Source organism: Nannobrachium achirus (assembly GCF_963921795.1).
Source record: "Nannobrachium achirus genome assembly, chromosome: 6".
Lineage (NCBI taxonomy): Eukaryota > Metazoa > Chordata > Actinopteri > Myctophiformes > Myctophidae > Nannobrachium > Nannobrachium achirus.
The window spans coordinates 42627334-42648512 of NC_137815.1; the positions used below are offsets into that span (position 1 = coordinate 42627334).

Below are 21179 nucleotides of genomic sequence, written 5' to 3' on the forward strand. Positions count from 1 at the left end.
GAAGCGGGGTGCACTGGGAGTGGTTTAATGTGAAATGAGATGGTATGACATATTAAAGTATGCATATACCGTATACATAGCTTGAATATGAAATGTATTAGGTATGATTGTTACAATCAACACAGATGCTGACATGTGCTAATACAATTTGTATTAGCACTTGTCAACATCAGTGTTGCAAGATCGTTAAAGTAAAAGAACTACTGGTATGTGTTATGAAGTAAGCTATACATTGTTGTAAGCCATACGCAGAACAGAGTTGTTTTGAGGGGGGGTGATTAAGTGTACAAATTCTGGATCAAGGCTATATTTGCTTTGCTTTTGTAGACACTGAGTATGTCTATGTCTGCTGAGACCGTCATGGTGATTTGCATAGTGTCATTGTTGAAATATGTTGATGTTGGAGTTTTCTGGTCTGTACAGTAGTAAGTGGCTAATCCCTTGCCAGGGCCGATATTTCTCAACCTGTGGTACATGTACCACTGGTGGTACTTGAGCCCACCTCTGGTACTCAGAGGAGTCTCCAAAAAAATAAGAAAAACTACATACTGTAAGTTGAGTGAAATATTATCCTGACCAAGCAATTGGTTGAAATAGGCTCTCCAGCCGTGCTGAAATGAGCATGACAGCACACTTATCCGTTAATAGAAGATTTGAGAACGGATTAATCACATTAGAAATATCATCAGTTGTGCAGCTGATTAGATGACTGACAGAGTCTCTGCAGCAGCAGCGCTGTAGCAACTGCAGTAGGCTAAGCAGCTATGCTATTGCAGTTCGCACGAAGTTCACCCGATGACCCAGTCATCACATTATTGGCATAGGAATGCAACAAAAAATCGCCAAGAATTCAAGGAATAAATTGGCCTCCTGTGTTAAAAAAAGGTTGAGAAGAGAACCAGTGCTTTAGATTGAGTGAAAAGCCAACAATCAAAGGTGGGTCCTGGTTGTTGTCTGTGAGCCATGTTTTACTGAAAATGTCAGCATAAGCCAGAACGGGGTCAACTTTAATATCAGTCAGTTTTGGCCCTAGGTAATGGCAGTTGAGAGCTGCTACTTTCACGGCCCACTCATTTGAGTTTATGTAGGTTTAAGGTTCATGGATACACTCTCCATCCTCCTCAGTTCCTTCAGGGCATTTGTATCTGCATCTACTGTAGCTTTTTCTCTGTTAGAGAGTTGATGTGACTTACTGTAAGCGAGCGTGTGTGTGTGTGTGTGTGTTGTGTGTGTGTGTGCGTGCATGCGTGTGTGCATGCGTGCATGCGTGTGTGTGGGATAACCTACACCAGGGGTCGGCAATTAGATTTGGCCTCGGGCCAATTTTTTAAAGTCATGAGCAAAGTCATGAGCTGGTGGGCCAGAACATATAAAGAAAGGCTAATTTAGGAAATTGATAGTTAAACATTAATGTTACTGGAACTCCAAGACAGACTGCCTTACAAGACATAGGCATATGTGATTTAAAAAAAAAGATAAAAAGAATATAAGCGCATCACATACTGTAATATTAACAGGCTTACATAACACAACGTCTTGTCGATGTGTTGAAGCATTGGGTTTAAAACCTTTTTTTTTTTTTCTCCATTGATTGTGCGTTGTCATCTTGTCTTGTGAGCACTCAGTAGCTTGAGGTAGCACCCAATGCTACAACAACATCCATCCTACCATATTGAAAATTCAACTTTGTAAAAAAGCAACAACAGCACCTGTGCTGCGTTTTCTTGTTTGGCCCCTAACCCTAACCCTTCATTTAAAAACCCTTTTTGTGCCTATCCCGAACAAGTTCGGCTTTATTTCAATCCAATACAATATTTTATTTGCTATTTTACTTACCCCGAGCTGCTTGGAGCAACGTGGGTGGTCCTTGCTCGTCCAGCGCTTACCAACGAGAGACGCTAGATGGTCCGACGATTTATTCCATTGAAAATGGTTTAAAATAAAGTTTAGAGCCCCCCAAAAAAACCTCAATCTATACTGTCGACGGCGCGACGTATTCCGGGGTGCCTATCCCGAAGTAGTCCGGGATATTTAATAAAATGAATTATTTAATCGGAGGCCTCAACGAAGCCCCGGTCTAAACGTCCATCCATGGTCCGGGCCAACACTCGGCCATACACGGGCCGTAGTCGCGCTAACGGCCTCATCGCGGCGCCCACTCCAATAATAAATCACATCTTTAGACAGGATTTTCTCCGGATTGTGTTCCCAGACCCAAAGAGAAAGTTTTTTGCGACTGAAATAGCTTTAGATCGGGCTTCTAAAGGGGTTAACATTTTGGCTACGTGTCAGCTTGCTTCCTCCTCTCGTCCCACATAGCATTGGCTGGAGTGACATCCCAAGGCACTTGGGACAGTGTCGACGGAAGCTAGAGCGAAGGTCTATAGAGAGATTTCTGGAACTCTAGCGGCCACTTGTGGCCCGGGGCACTGTATGAGTTAAAAGAGCCGTTCAAAAGAGCCGATTCATTCGCGAACGTCCCATCTCTGCACTGCCTGTGCAAACTACCTTTCAAACTGAAATATAAATGTAGGAGTTTCAGTTGAACGCAGGCATGTGCACACATATACATCAAGGTGGCTTGAGCTGCCCCTTTATCTGTCTGTAAAAAAATGCCCTCTCCAGACTTGAATGCCGTTTTTACCATGGTTAAAGAAATGTAAATGCTCTCTTTCCATGCCATACCTGAAGGCAGCATTCAAGAGAATTGCCTTGTCCAAACTCTCCTGAACTTGAACGCAGAATCTTATGATGAAAGAATTGCCCTCTCTGTGTAGAAATCCATGCCACTCACCACATCTTCAGTACTGACTTGATTATGCATAGCTCAGTGTGGTATCTAGCACCGAAAATAGTCGCGCTGCGACGCGTTGTGAGCTTGGAGGTCTGCTATTTTCGATATTTCCATCAAAAGGCCCTTTTAGATATTTCAGCCCCTGCCTCTCTAACATTCTCTGCACGTCCCTGGTTGAACGGTTTCCTCTCTCTGGATCTGAATAACATGGATCTGGGTTAGAAAAGAATCATTCACTGGCTTCTCGCTCATACATTTCCCACCTCCTTATACAGCTTATATCAATTATTAGCAAGTCATAATTTGAGAGAAGGAAAACAGTGTTCTCTCTTAAATCACTCCTTATCAGCCTTCTCATTTCAATTTGACTTCACACCTGTGTTTTGACTGGATTCATTCTCTGCGAAGAACCTTATAAGGAAAGGAAGAGTGAGCCTGCCTCCGGCTCCCGAGTCCCGTTGAATACAAGTGTTTCGAACGAAACACCTGTTTGATACTTTGCGACGTTTGCGAAAAATAAAAAACGTAATTATGAAAAAAATCAGGGGGCCAGAAATTATTTCGGGGCCACCTATTGCCGACCCCTGGCCTGCACTGTTATAGTCTGTTATAGTTTAGTTTTTGTCCACTTGACATCCTCAAACGGTTTGGTGTTATAGTTATAGATCAGTGTGAATGGCCCTTTAGGCTGTTCAACAGTGACTCTTAGGTAGGTCACACCCAGCGGTATTGCAGGCCGTACTGCAAACATGAAGACATAGGGACCCGCACACTCAGTCAAGCATTGGAGAAAACTCTTTCTTTGTTTTTGCTTCTGAGGGCACCACCTAATTTTTGAAGCGGTGAAAACCGCTTCCTATGAGTGGCTTTGTGTGTATCACGCCCATATATGGTCATTTTAGTCCAGAATGAACAGGCTTTTTCAAAAACAGAATGTCCGTTGAATTACCATATATAATGATCTCAGTCCAGAATGAACAGGGTTTTTCAAAAACACAATGTATGTCACATCATGTCCATATATGGTCACTCCAGGCCAGAATGAACAGGTTTTTCCTGTCCCGTACGTGCAAAATATCAGTCCAGAATGAATAGGCTTTTTCAAAAAGCAAAATGTGTGTCCCATGTCCATATATGGTCATTTCAGTTCAGAATGAATAGGCTTTATCTGTCCTGTACGTCCAGAATATGTATGCGGTGTCCCTCCCGGTCAGATGAATGGATACTTTGAGGATTTGTCAAGCTTCACATGATAATTTGGCCTTCAGGTTTTATCTGTCTTGTACATGCAATAGGTCTCACCTATTGCAACAATGACAAATAGCCGCATAAGAGCAAAAGCAAAGGCACAATAAGAATATACAGATGCTAACAGAATGGTAAAAAGGAGCATTAAGGCAGACAAGAGTAAATACATTGAAAATCTAGCAGAAGTTGAAAAATTTAGTAGGCCACAAAGATAACAGAAACTGAAATAATTATAGAGGGATGCAGTTGACAAACAACTAAGAGACCAGCAAGCAGGACTTTTTATATATTTTTTAAAAACCTATTATACCGGCTGTCATACCGGCTCTCCAGACAATTCTATACTAAGATTCACCGCTTCACTTCGAACCGAGGTTTGATTTTTTGTTTAGAGACAGGAACTCGGTTTGGCTCCTCTTCTTCATAGTCCACTTCTACCCAGGTGCCGGGTCTGTGTTTATTCATACTAACAACAACACTCCATGTTTAAGCTGTTAGCGGAATCTGTCTTGAGAGATTGTGGCGGAATGGCAACAGGAGACTAGCCTTCTGCTGCTTTGCCATCGATGTGTCTGTTTTTCTGCCTGTGTGTCTTTCTGTCTGTGTTCAAAGCGCATGGGTCCAACTTTCAGTCTGTCACAAGCCTCAGGTCCAGGGGAATAGTGAGTGGAGCCTGAATGTAGGCACAACAAGAAGTCCCAGAGGCAGTGCAGAACAGCGGGTTCATGCAAGGTCACAGCAGTGTCAAAAACAGGTTTACGGTTTGGCTGTGGATAAAAGGCCTGAAGTGGGATTTATAGCTTGCAATTTTGGAAACAACTTTTTCTTGTGCATATTTTGTAAACAGAGTAACAGAATGGTCTGTTTGAGTGCATGCAATTGCCTGATCTTCCTATTTACAAAAATGCATGTCCTTGGACTACTGTAAAACTGATTGTGTAACATTTGTGTTTCACTAGCCTTAAACCAACTCGCTAAAGGCTATATTTCAAACTGAAATATAAATGTAGGAGTTTCAGTTGAACGCAGGCATGTGCACACATATACATCAAGGTGGCTTGAGCTGCCCCTTTATCTGTCTGTAAAAAAATGCCCTCTCCAGACTTGAATGCCGTTTTTACCATGGTTAAAGAAATGTAAATGCTCTCTTTCCATGCCATACCTGAAGGCAGCATTCAAGAGAATTGCCTTGTCCAAACTCTCCTGAACTTGAACGCAGAATCTTATGATGAAAGAATTGCCCTCTCTGTGTAGAAATCCATGCCACTCACCACATCTTCAGTACTGACTTGATTATGCATAGCTCAGTGTGGTATCTAGCACCGAAAATAGTCGCGCTGCGACGCGTTGTGAGCTTGGAGGTCTGCTATTTTCGATATTTCCATCAAAAGGCCCTTTTAGATATTTCAGCCCCTGCCTCTCTAACATTCTCTGCACGTCCCTGGTTGAACGGTTTTCTCTCTCTGGATCTGAATAACATGGATCTGGGTTAGAAAAGAATCATTCACTGCCTTCTCGCTCATACATTTCCCACCTCCTTATACAGCTTATATCAATTATTAGCAAGTCATAATTTGAGAGAAGGAACAGTGTTCTCTCTTAAATCACTCCTTATCAGCCTTCTCATTTCAATTTGACTTCACACCTGTGTGACTGGATTTATTCTCTGCGAAGAACCTTATAAGGAAAGGAAGAGTGAACCTGCTGAAAGAAATGAAACAATAAATACGATCTCAACGCTTCTGGTGTGTGATGACTTTGGTCTTGAATATTATACACAGTAAGATCTTCAGTGTTAATGTAAATCTTATGGGGCCATTCAGTTACATTTGTACACTCCCGAGTTACAAAGGGGCCCTTTGTAACTCCGAGTGATGGCCCCTGAATGTAGCCTGGTTCCAGACCCTGAATCGCTAGCCACACCCCTTTAAATTTTTGTTTCTGCTCATTGAAGAGGTTTTCCTCGTTTGGAAATCCGTCCGACCAATCAGCGTCACTTCAACTCGATTACGTCGGGGCTTGTGAGCAGCGTGGGTGGGGTTTTCCTAGAACTCGTTTGCGATTCCAAATAACACACTTTCAGACTTTTCAGACTGAATAATGGAGTGAAACGAAATGCAATTCAGGCTGAGCGTCAGGCTACCCTGAATGGTGAAGAGCAGGAAATATACACATTAAAGGAAAAAATACATATTAAAATCATCACTGTTAATTTGCCCTTTGAAATGGCAAATTAACAGTGATGATTTTAATATGTATTTTTCCTTTAATATGTGTATTTCCTGCTCTGCACCCTGGATGAATGGATGGCTGTACATATGTTCTTTCTTCTCATAACCTTTTAAGCAGTTTAGTTGTTGTATACTATTTACTACCAATAAGACACCCTAAGGGCAAGATGCAACCTCACCCTAAAGGGCGAGGTTGACAGCAGACTGCTGGGCGAGCACTGGTGCTTTGGCATGGGATCAACTTTCCCTCTGTGTCCTAAAATAAATATTGGCACTTTGGCTACAGTGTGCGGCCACTTCTTTGTCTTTTAAAGACTATTAATGGCATCAACTTTGACCAAAAAAGGTGCACCTGGTTGGTTGTTTTAAGTTGGACAAAATGTGGCCGTATTTTCCCAAATATGGAGATGAATGACTTCTGACATTATAGATGTTTGATGTCATACACCACATGAGACTGACACAATATGTCCATATACAGTATGGGCATTGCCAGATATGGGCTTAATATTGATATCTCCATATGGGCATAAAAGGGTCGAGGACGGAATTCATTTGCAATTGTGACTCGCGTTGCGGTTGGTTGTTTAAAAGTTGGACAAAATGTGTCCATATATTTCCCAAATATGGATGAGCTGGGAAGCCTGGGATGAGGTGTCTGGTGTCACGCACTGGGCGTAATTAACGACATCGTGGATCTCCATATATGGGCATAAAACGGGCAAGGACGGAATTCATTTGCAACATCATTGTGATGTCAGAACAGGTCAGCTATATATCCTGCTGAGCTGGGATGAGGTGTCATTGTGATGTCAGAGTGACGGATGGATGGAGGGACAGACATGAGCTGGAGGTTTTTCATACTAAGTAGCGCAATTGTTAATATGAGGATGGTGATGATCACAGCTTGAGCGAAGTGTTCACTTAATGAAGCCGACAGTGACGATGATGATTGCACATTTCACCAAGTCAGCATAGGTGACTTTGTCTGCTCGGCTCTTAAACTTTATACTTTGTTGACCGGGGTCCCTCAGGGATCTATACCTGCCATACTCCTTTTTCACTCTTCTATCAAATCATTGCAAGCTTGTAGATCTGCTATAGGTGAATGTTTGCCTAATTTCACCAAATGTTAGCCTGTTATGCCCAGAATAGGGACGCTAGGGTTCATGTGGTTAATGATTCCTCAAGACTAGACTCTCAGGTATTATTCAGTGGGCAGCAGGAAATGAAGAACAGATTTGGCACATGATACCCACAGCTTTATCAGCAGATGGCAATAGCAATAACCTACAATCCTCCTCTCTCTTCCTGCTGTTGTCAGTTTGATCACTGTGTTGTGCAGTCATCGTTAATTCATCTGTTCATCCATCGATCACAGTTAATGTAGCTGTAGCTACTGTAGCTCTTCCATCTGCCAACTCAATACTAAGGCCTCACAGTTGAGGTCCACAGTCGTGCTCTCTCATCTTATCTCTGAATGATAATCTTCGACCTATGGACATCAAAGAGACTGTTCTTTTCAGTAAATATTTGCTATGCCTTTTGCTATGATATGACAGTAGGTTGTGATTGGGCTCCTACTCCAGTGTATCATGGTTAGAAACCTGATGAATCTGGCAACCCATTTGATTACAAGACAGGGTCTAATAGCAGCTATTGAATTGATTGATTACTTTATTAGTCAGAAAGATAAACAGCACAAGGTACAGTCAGACCTTAACTCAGTCGGTGCCATATTTAAAGTGGGATGACCTCTTATATTGCCGGTTCGCCAACAAAGGGTTAAAAAAATAGTGTGCACGCTGGTGCACACATTCGTGCACAGATCATGCGCTATGCATGTGCATGCTTTTCACAGCTTTCAAACAAAAAAATCCGCTTGAAAATCCGTTCAGGCATTCAGGAGAAAGGAGCCCTTATGTTTTCTTCAAATGTAAACAAACATGGCTGCCATGTTTGAAAGATGGGGTTGGTATGGGGGTTAAACATGCAATTTCGCGATCGCGATCATGCCTAGTACACTGTTGGAGGTCCAAAAAAATTTTTTTTCAAAAAAAAATTTTCAATTAAAAAAAAAAAAAAAGACGTTCAGAAGACGTCTGGCAGGGAGGTCCATAGTGAAAAAGACGTTTTAAAGACGTTTTTATTATAGAAACATCTTTTTTGGCAGGGTATGAGTTAAGGCTAAAAGGATAATACACACACACAACAATTTTCACTCCAAATACTCCTTCGTGCTGGAGTGGCGAGTGTCGGAGGTAGACGCTTGTGAAATAAAAAACACATTCATGTGTAATGGTTATTGTGAAAAATATACCAAAATCGATATAAAACAATTATGACAGAAGTATGAATTTTACTTAATTTTAAATGTGTCTTGAGAGAGAGAGTGATTGAATCTGAGGATGTTCCAGTCATGCAGTACAGCAGTAGCATCTGCTGTATGTGATGCTGGTGATGCTACTGAAGCATTAATTCTCCACAACAAACATCCATGACTTGCAATTAATGCAGCAAACTATTTTTGTCCCGGGTGGACAGCATTCAAAAGGAGACAGCATTCATAATGGATCATATTATTTTGTGTTTACTGACTTTTTGATTCTATTAACTCAAGTAAACATCAGTGAATATTCAACTGAATATGTAATATCATTTGCCCTTTTGGCGTCCCAGAGGTCCTGACTTTCCCCTCTTATGAGTGTGAGTTAGGGATGACAACCTTCTCATGGCTGGTTTATTACTGTTAAAGGCTTATTAAATCCTAGGCTGAAAATGTCAGCAGATTAAAAACGGAAGGCTAGTAGTAAGCAATGCAGCTGCAGCTAATAAAATTATGAATGGGTGTCAGATTTAGGTGTGCAGCACAGAGCCATGGGTGTGCCAGTCTGCAATCATAATTATGCACGTTCACACGCCTAAATCTAACACACCATTATTAATTTGATCTGCTGCAGCTGTGTTGTTTACATCACAATGTACTAAAAGGTATCCAAATATGACGTTTTTATCTGGCGGGTTTCTGAACTGTCCACAGCCCTCGTCTGAGACACAGTAAACAATGAGCATTAGTGATGAAGATGGGTTGAAAATGACTGAAGTCGTCCTTTAAAAATGTTTTATCTATTGCTCTATGACTCTATTTCACTGTCTCTCTCTGTCCCTCCCTCCCTCCCCCTATTTCCATCCCTTTGTGTAGAATGCAGAGGGCTACAACATGAGCATCCCCATGCCAGGCCACCCGGTCAACTTCTCCGAGGTGACTATGTCCCAGGCGCAGAAGGACGTGGAGCAGCTGGAGAAGCTCATCTCTGAACACGACGTGGTCTTCCTGCTCATGGACACCAGGGAGAGCCGCTGGCTGCCAACGGTCATAGGCGCCAGCAAGAGGAAGGTGGGAGTAGATGGGGTGACCCTGTAGCAATAACACACGCACACACACACTCTGTCTGGTCTGCAGCAAGTCAGCATTCTATGGCGTGGATGTGTACCTCTAGCCTGATTTCAGACTCAGCTCACGCTTTAGTCTGAAGCTGTGCTCTATTCTAAGCGATTTACAGGGAGGGACTTTTTTTGCGAGCGTGCACGCGCGCATCCGCGCGCGAGTGATCGCGATGCACGGTGATCGAGACGCACGGTGGACGCGACGCACGGTCGCGGACTGTGTGTGTGATTGTGTGTGTGTCTCTGTCTGTGCCAGTGACAGAACTGCGACCAGAAACATGTAATCAACATAAACAGCTTGGTGAACTCAGCGCGTGCGTGTGTGTGCGTGTGCCTTCCTCAGCCTGCCTGTGTGTGAACTTCGTTTGAATCGTTTCAACTGCTGCGCGGATTGGATATTCGTTAGACCCACCCCCACCCCCTGCGCTCATTGGAGCAACCGAAAATAAAAAGTGATTCCTGTACTCAGCTCCAGACCAGAGAAAGAGTCCACTCTGAGAGTGGGCGGGGTCTCTGGTCTGGAAGCAGGCTAGTGTACCTCTGTCTTATTGGTGGTCTTTGATGATGTGCTGTACAATAGGACAGATGGGTAGTGTCCGCCCTGAAAGTGGGAGGCCTACTATACTACGGTATGTACTATTCTTCTTCAACCTAAATCCCATTGTTCAGATGTGAGGAAATCATGTATGCCCGATAACGTGAAACCACTCATTTAATGTACATTTCGTAGAAAAATGGCCCTTTGCCCAATAAGCTGTAATTTATCCCCAGATATTTGCCCTCAGAGCACTCAAACCTTTTCTAAGCACTCAAACTGTTATGTATTTGCTGAATGAAATGGCATTGCTTTGGTGAATCTTTATATTGAGTTTCCAATGTTGGTGTGATTGCTCTTCCTGTGACCTGGAACTTGGAACCTGTTACTTGGAATCTGTTCCACATGCGTTCCAGGAAATTAAACGTGTTGCCAGACAGTACCTGCCAAATTCTATTCTTTGGAATCATATTAGTCGCCAGGCAACATTGTGTTATTGAATATTATGTCAGGAAACATTAAGACATTTTAAATCGATGGCACAACTCATAAAGTGCTCTCCGTGGTTGAGTGTTTTCGGGGCCACAGATTAGGTTTTCTTTGGCTAGCTTGACCAAGAGGTAATTTGTCCAATTTCTGCAACATCGTTGAGGCCGTTTCCAGACGTCATACAAATTTATACATCGATTTCTAACCTGTGTTCCACACAAATTCAATATAATTTTAAAAAGGAAGATTTCTTTTTTGTGGTTATGTTTTACATTATAGATTTTTTTATGTAGTACATTTTTAGCTTTAGTATTATATGTTGAGGAGGATTTGTTGTTCTCACTTAAGCTCATTCACTGGCTTCTTGATCATAAATCTTTCCCCACCTCTCTTTTTAAGCTTTCTACATTTGTTTATTCACTTCTATTCCATTATGATTTGCAAGATGATGATGGTGTCGCTCCCAGTAAACAAACGCACAGACGTGCGATGAAATACAAATGAGGCTTTATTGTCTCTGTTTCTCTAGCTGGTGGTCAACGCAGCGCTAGGGTTTGACACCTTCGTGGTGATGAGACACGGCCTGAAGAAAGCATTGGCCAATCAGAATCTGTCTGCGGATGGAGACTCCTCCCCTTCGTGCTCCTCGGCCTCCTCTTCGTCCTCCACTCCGGCCGGCTCTGCCACCGCCGTCACATCCTCGCTGTTCTCCAACATTCCAGGACACAAGCTGGGCTGCTACTTCTGCAACGATGTGGTGGCACCAGGAGATGTGAGTAGACCGCATGCACACGCAACCAAATCACATATCAGATTATGGAAATTAGTCAGGGCTTTATGCCTGGGTGGCGCAGTGGTAGAGTGAGTGCCTGCCCACCGCCGCAGAGGTTGTGTGTTCAAATCCACCGTGGTGCAACCGGCTTTGTCGAGTGGCTATAGAGCATTTGCCTGGCTCCAGCCAATAGACCCGCCCACTCTCTGAGTGGACTGCTTCTCTTGGTCTGGTTTTGTCATATGACGCGTCTCTTTCTATCGGTGTCTTGGCGCACCGACCAATGAAATCAATGCAAGACAGAGGAGGGGTGGATCTAACTTTTGAAAATCAACAGAAACAGTGGAGGGAGGGGTGGCTCACCAGAGCTCTTAATTGCTCCCTTTGAACTTCAAAGGGGTTCTGAACTGCAGTCATTGATTGAGCCATACAAGTGTAAATAGCTTGTTAGTGCTTCTCTCTAATTGATTGATTCCTGTCATACAGGGGGAGGGGGAATGTTTTGTGTACACAAGTCAAACACAACCCCTCCCACCAGATCTCTTGTGATTGGGAATTTCACATTTTAAATCCCCTCCCCTTTTAAATCAAATAGAATAGGGACAACTTCAGACTCAAGCTCCAGCGCAGAGTCTGAAATCAGGCTAATAGAGCATCGCAGTGAGGTGTCGGAAGCAAGCTGGCCCTTCATCTTTACCATAGGGTTTTTCATTATCAGCCACAAAGTCGTAGCAATTCAATGTACACTTACCACTAGGCTGGTGGTTGTAAAATGGTTCTATATGTTCCTGTAGAACCCCCGAGTATGTATGCAATCACTCTAGTTTTAGTAAAAACACGTTTTAATCAAGATCGCACAGAGAAGAACTGCATTTCCCATACTTCTAAACATGTACATCTGGTGAAATCGACGTCTGTGATTGGTCTAGCTTCTTCTTCTTTCACATATCTTGCGGTTACCGCAGAAGTAGCTACTGTTCCCTGTCTGCCCGGCAGATTATTGCACTTCAGCAGAACTCCGTGGGCGAGTGTCTTTCTTTTACAAATATGATGCACTGTGTTAAAGATGACGATAAGAGCGTCTACAGAGATGAAAATCACTACATGTCAGGCCATATGCTGGCCTGGATAACTAAACTGTGCGTGATTTTTAAGGGCTATATTTCAGGAAACAAGTGTCATTCGCAATGCATTCTGGGAGTATAGTTTCCGCAATTTAAAAAATAATGATGTACACAGTCTTGTACCCTGCCCTTTTTTCAGCTTTCTAATTAATTGTTGCATTCAAAAAATATATATATTGTCATGATTCCTCTCCAGCCGAGGTGGCTTTGTCCGAGGCTTAAAAACGTTTAAATAAATACGTTATGAAATGTCTATGGAAGAAATGAATGGGGAAAACGCTTCCGACACCAGAGTGAAGACGGGGTGGGGCTTCAACTGCGATGCTCTATTGCCGCTATACGAACACAATAGGCCAGTGTCCAGGTGTGGGAAGCCGGGAAGCAGGGAGGGTGATATCACTGCACGTAATGCTACCGGCTGGTGCGGCACATGTCATTAGTTCCCGGTGAGGGCTCCTCAGTGGTTTACAACAGCCGTGACAACATACACATCTGCATGGGGAGGAATCAATTGGCATATCTGCTTAATTGGGGAGAAAAAGGGGTAAAAAGAAACTATACACTTTCTTTTCAAAATAGGGAAAATATGAAAGCTCTGTCCAATATCTACACGCTCGCAATGCGTCATGTTGTGAGCTTGAAGATCTGCTATCTTCGTCAAATCTCTACCTATGTTTGCCAAATGTTCACCTATTAAGACATTCCCCAGAATAGTTACTCTAGGCCTAGGGTTCATGTGGTTAACACGTTGCAAGCCGCGGCAGAACCCTCTGAACAGAGGTAGCGCCGAAGAAATAAGCCATTTATTTACAAACATGCTTTAAAAAAACAAAGCCCACATGATAACAACACGTACTGGAGTGCTCGACACAGCGTACATATTCATCCTGCAGAGGTCGGCGATCTTACTTTGGCGAGGCGGAGGGGAGATCAATTCCATTCGTTTACGTGCGGCGAAGCAGGGAAAGGAGCGATAGAGAAGCGGCGCCCGAACGTGATTGAAACCGCGATCCACGAACAGAGACAAAGACCAGCCATCTTGTTTGAGCTTCTTGCTGAGTTTCAACACTGGGGAGAGGATGAGGCTCCTCCTGGCCAGCCATCCATCCAGAATGTGAGTCAACGGCGTGGCCTGCTGGATATTAGGAGTATCACACCCAGCACCAGAAAATGACTGTCAGAGCATATTAACCCTTTCAGATCGCTCCAAAAAGACACAGAGAAGAATTTCCGATGTTTTTTTTTTTTTTATTATAATTTATATCAAAAGTCCGGGAATAGACGGCGTGGCTGATGGGACCCAGTAGGAAGTCCGAGGGAGTACGGCCAGGCTTAGAAGGTGTTAAAGGTCTTATGATTTCAAAAAAATAAATACTTTTATTTGGTGGCTTTTTCATGTTTCCTGACCTCAATTACACCCAAAAAAACAACAACTGAACACTCAACATTCAGTGGTTATAAATATATATATTTTTGATGTCATAAGACCTTTAACTGTGATACGTGAGGAACACATTTAGCAGAGGACAAGGATCAGTAGTCAATGGAGAGGACAGAGGACAAGGATCAGTAGTCAATGGAGAGGACAGAGGACAAGGATCAGTAGTCAATGGAGAGGACAGAGGACAAGGATCAGTAGTCAATGGCATTCTGCTGTGGCCTTCAACTAGAGATGAGTGACTGGCTGTCATAACAAGTCTCATCAAAAGGTCAGAGGGGGACAAAGTAAACTTTAAAAGTGAGGATACAAAAATAGAGAGTGCCAGAAAAAGCTAGAAGAGTGTAAAAGCTGTGTTCTGATGTTCTCTGTTCTCAATCTCATTTGGGAACGTCTACAAGCAGAGTACTGCCTGGAGCTTGCCGTATGCTCCTAAAATCTGTCTGGATCTTCCATGCTGCCTTGAGATTCAAAGGATTAAGGACATTCTCAATAAGACCTTGTATGCAAATGTCCTTAACTCATTTCCTGCTATCCCCGTCGAAACCAGAGATTTCCTGCTGTACCGCAGTGCCATGCCCGAGGAGCCCGGAAATTTAATTAGCTTTAATCATTATGAAACGATTAAAAGTATGATCGCAGTTTATCGCTGATTCCGGCTCTTTAGGCCTGCCTCCTAGCTGTATCCGGACGTATTTCCGGTTCTTTCCGGTTCTCATAGAATGGTCTTTTTTCCACACGTTTTTTTTATTTTTATTTGGTAGCTGTTTGATTCCTCTACCCGCCTGGCATATGATCTGCGCACATATCGTCTGTTATGTGCGCGAACTTGCCCACGTGTTACCATAGTGCACAGCTGGCTGTTTCCAATGTTTTTTTATGTAAACACTGGCGGATACAGCCTGGCAACGGATATGTCTATTTCAATGGGGGTTTTTTTATTCGAAAGCTGTCATTGAGTCTACAATCATCTGATACAGCATTGGCTACGTTTTGATGTTTTTACTGTCTTTGTCCAATGAAATACATCACAGAAAAGTACACTGAAACTCTGGTTTATCTTCCATTATTAAATCAAAGATGTGCTGCAGCATTCGCCTATCAGTCGCCTATACAATTCTGCATATAGCAGGGAGCATCCCCCCCCTCCATGTTTTCTCACTTGTTATCTACTTTTTGTCTTCTCTGTTGTTGTGACTAGTCAACCAGGGATCGAACTCTGGACCAACAATGTACGGTCAGCAGACCAGGTCTGGCCATGATCGCTGGAGCCCTGGCTGTGGAGATGATGGTGTCCATTCTACAACACAGCGAAGGGTATGCATTCTCATAACAGTAATATAGATGCATGCGCCTCTCTGGCCTAGCGGTCCAGGCGCATACCACATAGGATCTGATGCCTGACAGCGTGTCGTGGGTTTGAATCCAGATCCCGACGACCTTTGCTGCGGGTCACTCCCCATATCCTGTCGGTCTACTGTTCTATCGATAAAGGCATAAAAGCCCCAAAACAAATCTAAAAAAAAAGAAATTAATTACAGTAGGGCTTCAACAGTTAGTTGAACTTTAATTGATTATAAAATAATCGATTTTAATAACATAATAGATGAATGTAAAAATTAGCCTCTACAAGCTCACAACGCTTCATAAAATAATAATAACTTGAAAAAGCCCCCTCCAGGGGTTGTGCTACTTCCTATGTGAAACCCCCTGCTGTCCCAGATGGATACAGGGCCAGTATGGACCTGCTAAATGTTAAATAGACATTTGTTTCCAAAGTGTAAAAGCAATTAAGTATAATAAGGAAAATTTGGGGAATACTATAAAGCAGGGGTAGGCAACCTTAGGCACGGGTGCCAAGGTTGCCCACGTTTTTTTTTAAACGTGGTCAATTAAATGAAGTTAGCTAATTTATAGCAAATTACATCTTGCACAAAATTCTACATTCATTAAAACTCTGAACTCTGACTGGGGAGGGAGTCGGGGAGATAGATGGATTATTGCTCTGGGTCTAATGATCATTATAACAATGTCCTGCAGCTGCCAAACAAAATATATCAATATATATATATATATATATATATATATATATATATTTGTTTTAAACGTGGTCAGTTAAATGAAGTTAGCTAATTTATAGCAAATGACATCTTGCACAAACTTCTACATTCATTAAAACTCAAAACTCTGATTGGGGAGGGAGTCTGGGAGATGGATTATTGCTCTGGGTCTAATGATGTCCTGCCAATCAAAATATGTAAACTTTTGTAGCAGTCTGTAAGGTGTGTTGTCAGGGGCTGACTCTCTTTCAGGAAGGCTGGACTGGGATAACATATTTGACAGTGACATTTAATTGGCCATCAAATCAAGTATTGGCAGCATAATACTGGTGCCCTGAATATAGAGTAGGTGAAGGACTGAATGGGCTCTCCTCAAATCCGTAGAATGGAGTGGACTTGTTCGATTCGATCTCTCTGAGGCAGTGCTTGGCAGAGCTTACGCCTTTATACAGTCTGTTTGTGTTTGGACAACAGAGACAGAGGGAGTGAGGACAGGCACTTGGTCAATACAGTCTGTGTCACTGTGTGTGGCCAATACACACACACACACACACACAGTCTGTCACACGGCTCAAAGCTATATTCCGGTGTTTTCATGGTGGGTTAGAATTTAAAAGCAGACACACACATTGTGTTGTGTGGTGCAGTAAAGCTCTATGAAGTTGTTTTTATGGTGGGTTACAAGCACCCAACACACACACACACACACACACACACACACACACACACACACACACACACACACACACAAACAGGGATGTTTTCTTTGCATCCCATTCTTTTACTCAGTCAGAGCGAGGTATAAAATGAAGTTCTGTCCCTAACTAACGTGTTGGTAATGGTTGTTTCTTGAAAAGATTGCATCGCCGACGCTGAACTCAGCAAAAAGTGCGTTTGTTGTTGTTCCTTGACATTTGTAGCTGTGGAAGTGCAATTCCTACCACTGTGTAAGGACATCTTAAATCATATCCTTAAGCGTGCGTGTTGTCACTGTCATCAATCCCCAAACAGACTCTGCTTTGAAGGGCACTCAAAGGTTATTAGTCTTTTACACACCCACATTTTTACAGACAAATTCTGACATTATGCTTCTGTTAGTACTGCATTGCAGTGTCTACCATGTGTATTGTCTCTAATACAGGGTTCTCAAAGTGGGTGCCTTAACGCAAGTCCAGAGGTGGCGGCATCTTGAGTTCCAGGAAGTCTTGGAACTCAAGAGTCGGGTTAAGTTTAACCCAGGGGGCCAGTTGTCCAGATTTAAAATGAAGCAAACACGGAACTAAAAGTTCCTATGATTGGCTGCTAGTTGCGCTGTTCTGGTACCAAAAGCAACATGTTCTCCATAGGACTCCATTCATTTTGCCTGAAAGCTATACTATGTAACTTTAAAAAAAACAAATGTTAAAATTGTCCTAACTATTAAATCGTTAAAGTTTTAGAACACCCACTCCGTTAATTTCAGCCCCAAAAGCCTTTTCTTTATAAGTTTTCTACTGAGCCGTGTGGCCGTGACTGGGACTGCATTTTTCGGCGAAATTACGTCATCTGCATCGTTCCGTATACGTGTCTCCCAGATCATACACTACCGGCCAATGACAGCGCGGATCATAAACTACCGGCCAATCACAGCGCGTCTTGCCGTCTTCTCATGAAGTAGCTTGTCTCAACAGCAGTGTTTACACTGGTGAGGTGTCGTAGCATGTTACTCCCGTGAGACCACTCTATGGATGCATCTCGGCGAGGCAAAGGCGGACGCGGTGGTTCGCGGCGGCTTTGGGTGAAAACGGCCGAAAAAAGCAGACGCGACCGCGTTTTTTGTAAAATACCTGCAATACTGCTACTGACCAGTAGTTGAGCAACTTCCAGAGTATAGCTTGAACTTTTACATTTGATTTTCTTACCTTAATAAACATTTTCATAAATACTTTATGGTTCCTGGTTTCAATCACCATGATATGCGTTTTGTGAAAATATGGTCGAATTTATGTTATAATTGATGTTAAAGCAGGATATGCTGTAGGAGGGCCTTGTGATCATAGGCTTGTGATGATTCTTCTTTGTGTGCCTTATTTTCGGCAAGCTCAAGACAATGTCACATGTATCCCTGCGGTTGCACGTGACCGTTGGCAGCCAATAGCATTCCTTGGGTAGTAATTGGTACCATGATGGCGACACCCATACAAGGGCAAAAAAAATATATCATTCGCCTCTCAGTTTGACACCTCGGGTTCGAGTCCCGCTTGGGCTACTTTATTCATCCACCGGAGACAACTTTTTATTTTATTTATATTATACTTTTATTATTGGCGATATTTAGTCCAGCTTCTCTCGCGGCTGGACTACACCAGAACATGTTGTTACTGTTACTTTGCCGATTAAAATTATATTTCCAATTTCCAATACTTTTACTTCTACCCCACTTAACCCTCCCGATCAACGAGAGTGGTTTGAATGCCACATCGTCTTCCCCCCATAGCACTATAGCTGTCTGCCATTTGAGTTAACCGAATCTGCCTGTGTTGGCAGAACCAACACCACTTCAAGTTCACTTGATTAGTGAACATCCTTGGCATCGCACTTTGGATAAAAGCTCTCTATAAATGCACCAATTACCATTTTTTTTAAAAGCCTTCTGACTGCTGAAATTACTTTGAAAATCTCTTTCAGTAAAGAAAGGGTGACCGTGACATTTCAAAAGAAAAAGTAGTAATTCCCTTCTCTCTGCTGTGCATGGAGTATCTTTGCTTTGTTTGGCAGTGAATTCACATCCCAGCAGTTTCCATCAATGCCGAGAACTGCATTGGATTGAACTTTATATGAATTTGAGTCAACCCCTGTGGTTAGGAGCATTCTTAAGAATAATTCAGTCTGCAATTTATAGTTCTATATATATTTTTTCTTTTTAAAGATTTGTTTTTGGGCTTTTATGCCTTTATTGGATAGTACAGTAGACTGACAGGAAACGGGGGGAGAGATGGGGAGAGACATGCGGCAAAGGTCGTCCGGATCTGGAATCGAACCGGCGACGCCGCCATGCATCAATGCCTATATGGTATGCGCTTAGACCAGTAGGTGCCCCATAGTTCTATATTTTTGACTCACAGAAGTTTTCCTATTCACATTGAAGAGAGTGGTAGGTGAAGGCCAGCTGATGGCCAAAACGTTGTCTAACTTTATGTTTTAAATAAACACTGTGGAGCATTGAGCTGTGTGCAGACCTCTATTCTTTTTAATCTCAGATTAAATATTTTGACTAAAAGTAAAGTACAGTGTAGAAAAACAAAGAAGCCAACCAGGTGCTCAAAGGAGATACAAAGTTTAAAAAGTATATGGAGATAAAAAGTTTAAAAAGTATACGGAGATAAAAAGTCTAAAACTTATATTGTAGGTGCTTTTAGGATCAACAGGAATGAAGGCTTAAAAGAGTTCTGAGCTCCCAAAGACGTAGAGGAGAGGATGTAGAGTTAAAAATTGCACCAGTGCGAAGTTAGCGGTGATCACTTCGCATGGTATCAAACACGACAAATGTACATATCTCCTTGTAAGGGCCATTCTGGACCATCAGCTGTGATGATGTCGGTCTCTGCGTACTTTCTATGATGTATGATGTCCCGTGTGACGTTAGTCTCGTCGTACTACGGACAAACTAGGGACCGACGCACAAAGCCAGACGTAGGAGTGGTTGGCACCGCTCAAAAATTACTTTAATGTTTAAAAAACATATTTCGATCTAGAAAGGTCTTCATTGGGGTGTAGACTAACAAACATACAGGCCAGTTAAAGGTGATACACCATGCATTTAAAAAGTATTTATGTCATATTGTTTATGTCCCAAAAACGTTTTTCAAAAGGTTTGAGGCTAAATTACCACTCCTGAATAGAGAGCCTCTCTCATTTTTGAATGGCTCTCAGAGCATTTTCAGCTGCAGTACCACCTTTGGCCTGAACTGCGCACAAGAGCAGAAAGATACACTGGCGATGGTTAAATATTGGGCACGAGTACATGCTGTTGGACTGTTCATTTTTATTGGCCGCACAGTTGGGTGTTGCCAATGGGTTTGTGATGAAATGATGAAATAAACGTGTGTGTGTGTGTGTGTGTGTGTGTGTGTGTGTGTGTGTGTGTGTGTGTGTGTGTGTGTGTGTGTGTGTGTGTGTGTGTGTGTGTGTGTGTGTGTGTGTGTGTGTGTGTGTGTGTGTGTGTGTGTGTGTGTGTGTGTGTGTGTGTGCGTGCGTGCGTGTGCGTACAATGTATGTGATTGAGTTGGTAAAAAGCATTCTTCATTGCTCACCAGGCCCTTTTTCTCCAAAGATTGTTTTTAGCAGCAAAGGATAGTCATTTCACACCGAAGCACTCTCAGCGGGCAGGAGAAATGTTCCCTTTATCGTTCATTCCAATTTATTTCCACATGGCACTGCCAGGGGCATTCAATGTGTCTGCATGCAAATGTTGCTTGTGTACTCTGCTACACAGCAGTCTCACTTAACTCACTTAGCGCCGAGCGACTTTCGGGGCGACTAACTAATGATGGCGTTTAGTGCCGAGCGACTCGGAGCGACTTTTATATAAAAGCATTGTTTAAGCTTTTAATTTGGGTTGATAGACGGAGCGGAACGGTTAGCTTACCTTCGACTAGCATACAGATGAAAACCGTGAAAAAAAAGGATACGATTATGACGTCACCTTTAAGCCATAGCTTCCTGTTTACGTAGGCCTCTGTTAGCCGCTAGGCTCAATGCAAACCATCCGACCCTCACGTAGCTTCACTAGGTCGGATTTTGATTCGGAAACTTTCTGTGTGGCATCTATATACGTTCCGATGCCCATACCAATGGTGGTTTGAGACGATCAAGCACGAATTGAGCAGTATTGAGCTCAAATGGCGGCCCGCGGCCTGTCCATTGAATGTCAATGGAGAGCATGTCATTGTACCATCCTGTTATCTCATGAACCTTGTTTTTTATTCTGACTTAACATGGGACCATGGAAAGTCTATTGGCTATGGCTCACTCTAGTGGTCATCCTGTGGCATTCGCAGGC

General features: G+C 42.8%; 1 protein-coding gene across 1 annotated transcript in view; it reads left to right on the forward strand.

The window, feature by feature from the left end:
* Positions 1-21179, forward strand: part of atg7 (ATG7 autophagy related 7 homolog) — a 137376-nt gene that overhangs the window by 30527 nt on the left and 85670 nt on the right. Inside the window, exons 13-15 of the mRNA XM_080727270.1 lie at positions 9476-9670; positions 11274-11516; positions 15280-15395. Coding sequence (XP_080583396.1) covers positions 9476-9670; positions 11274-11516; positions 15280-15395 — 554 coding nt within the window. The remainder of the gene's footprint in view (positions 1-9475; positions 9671-11273; positions 11517-15279; positions 15396-21179) is intronic.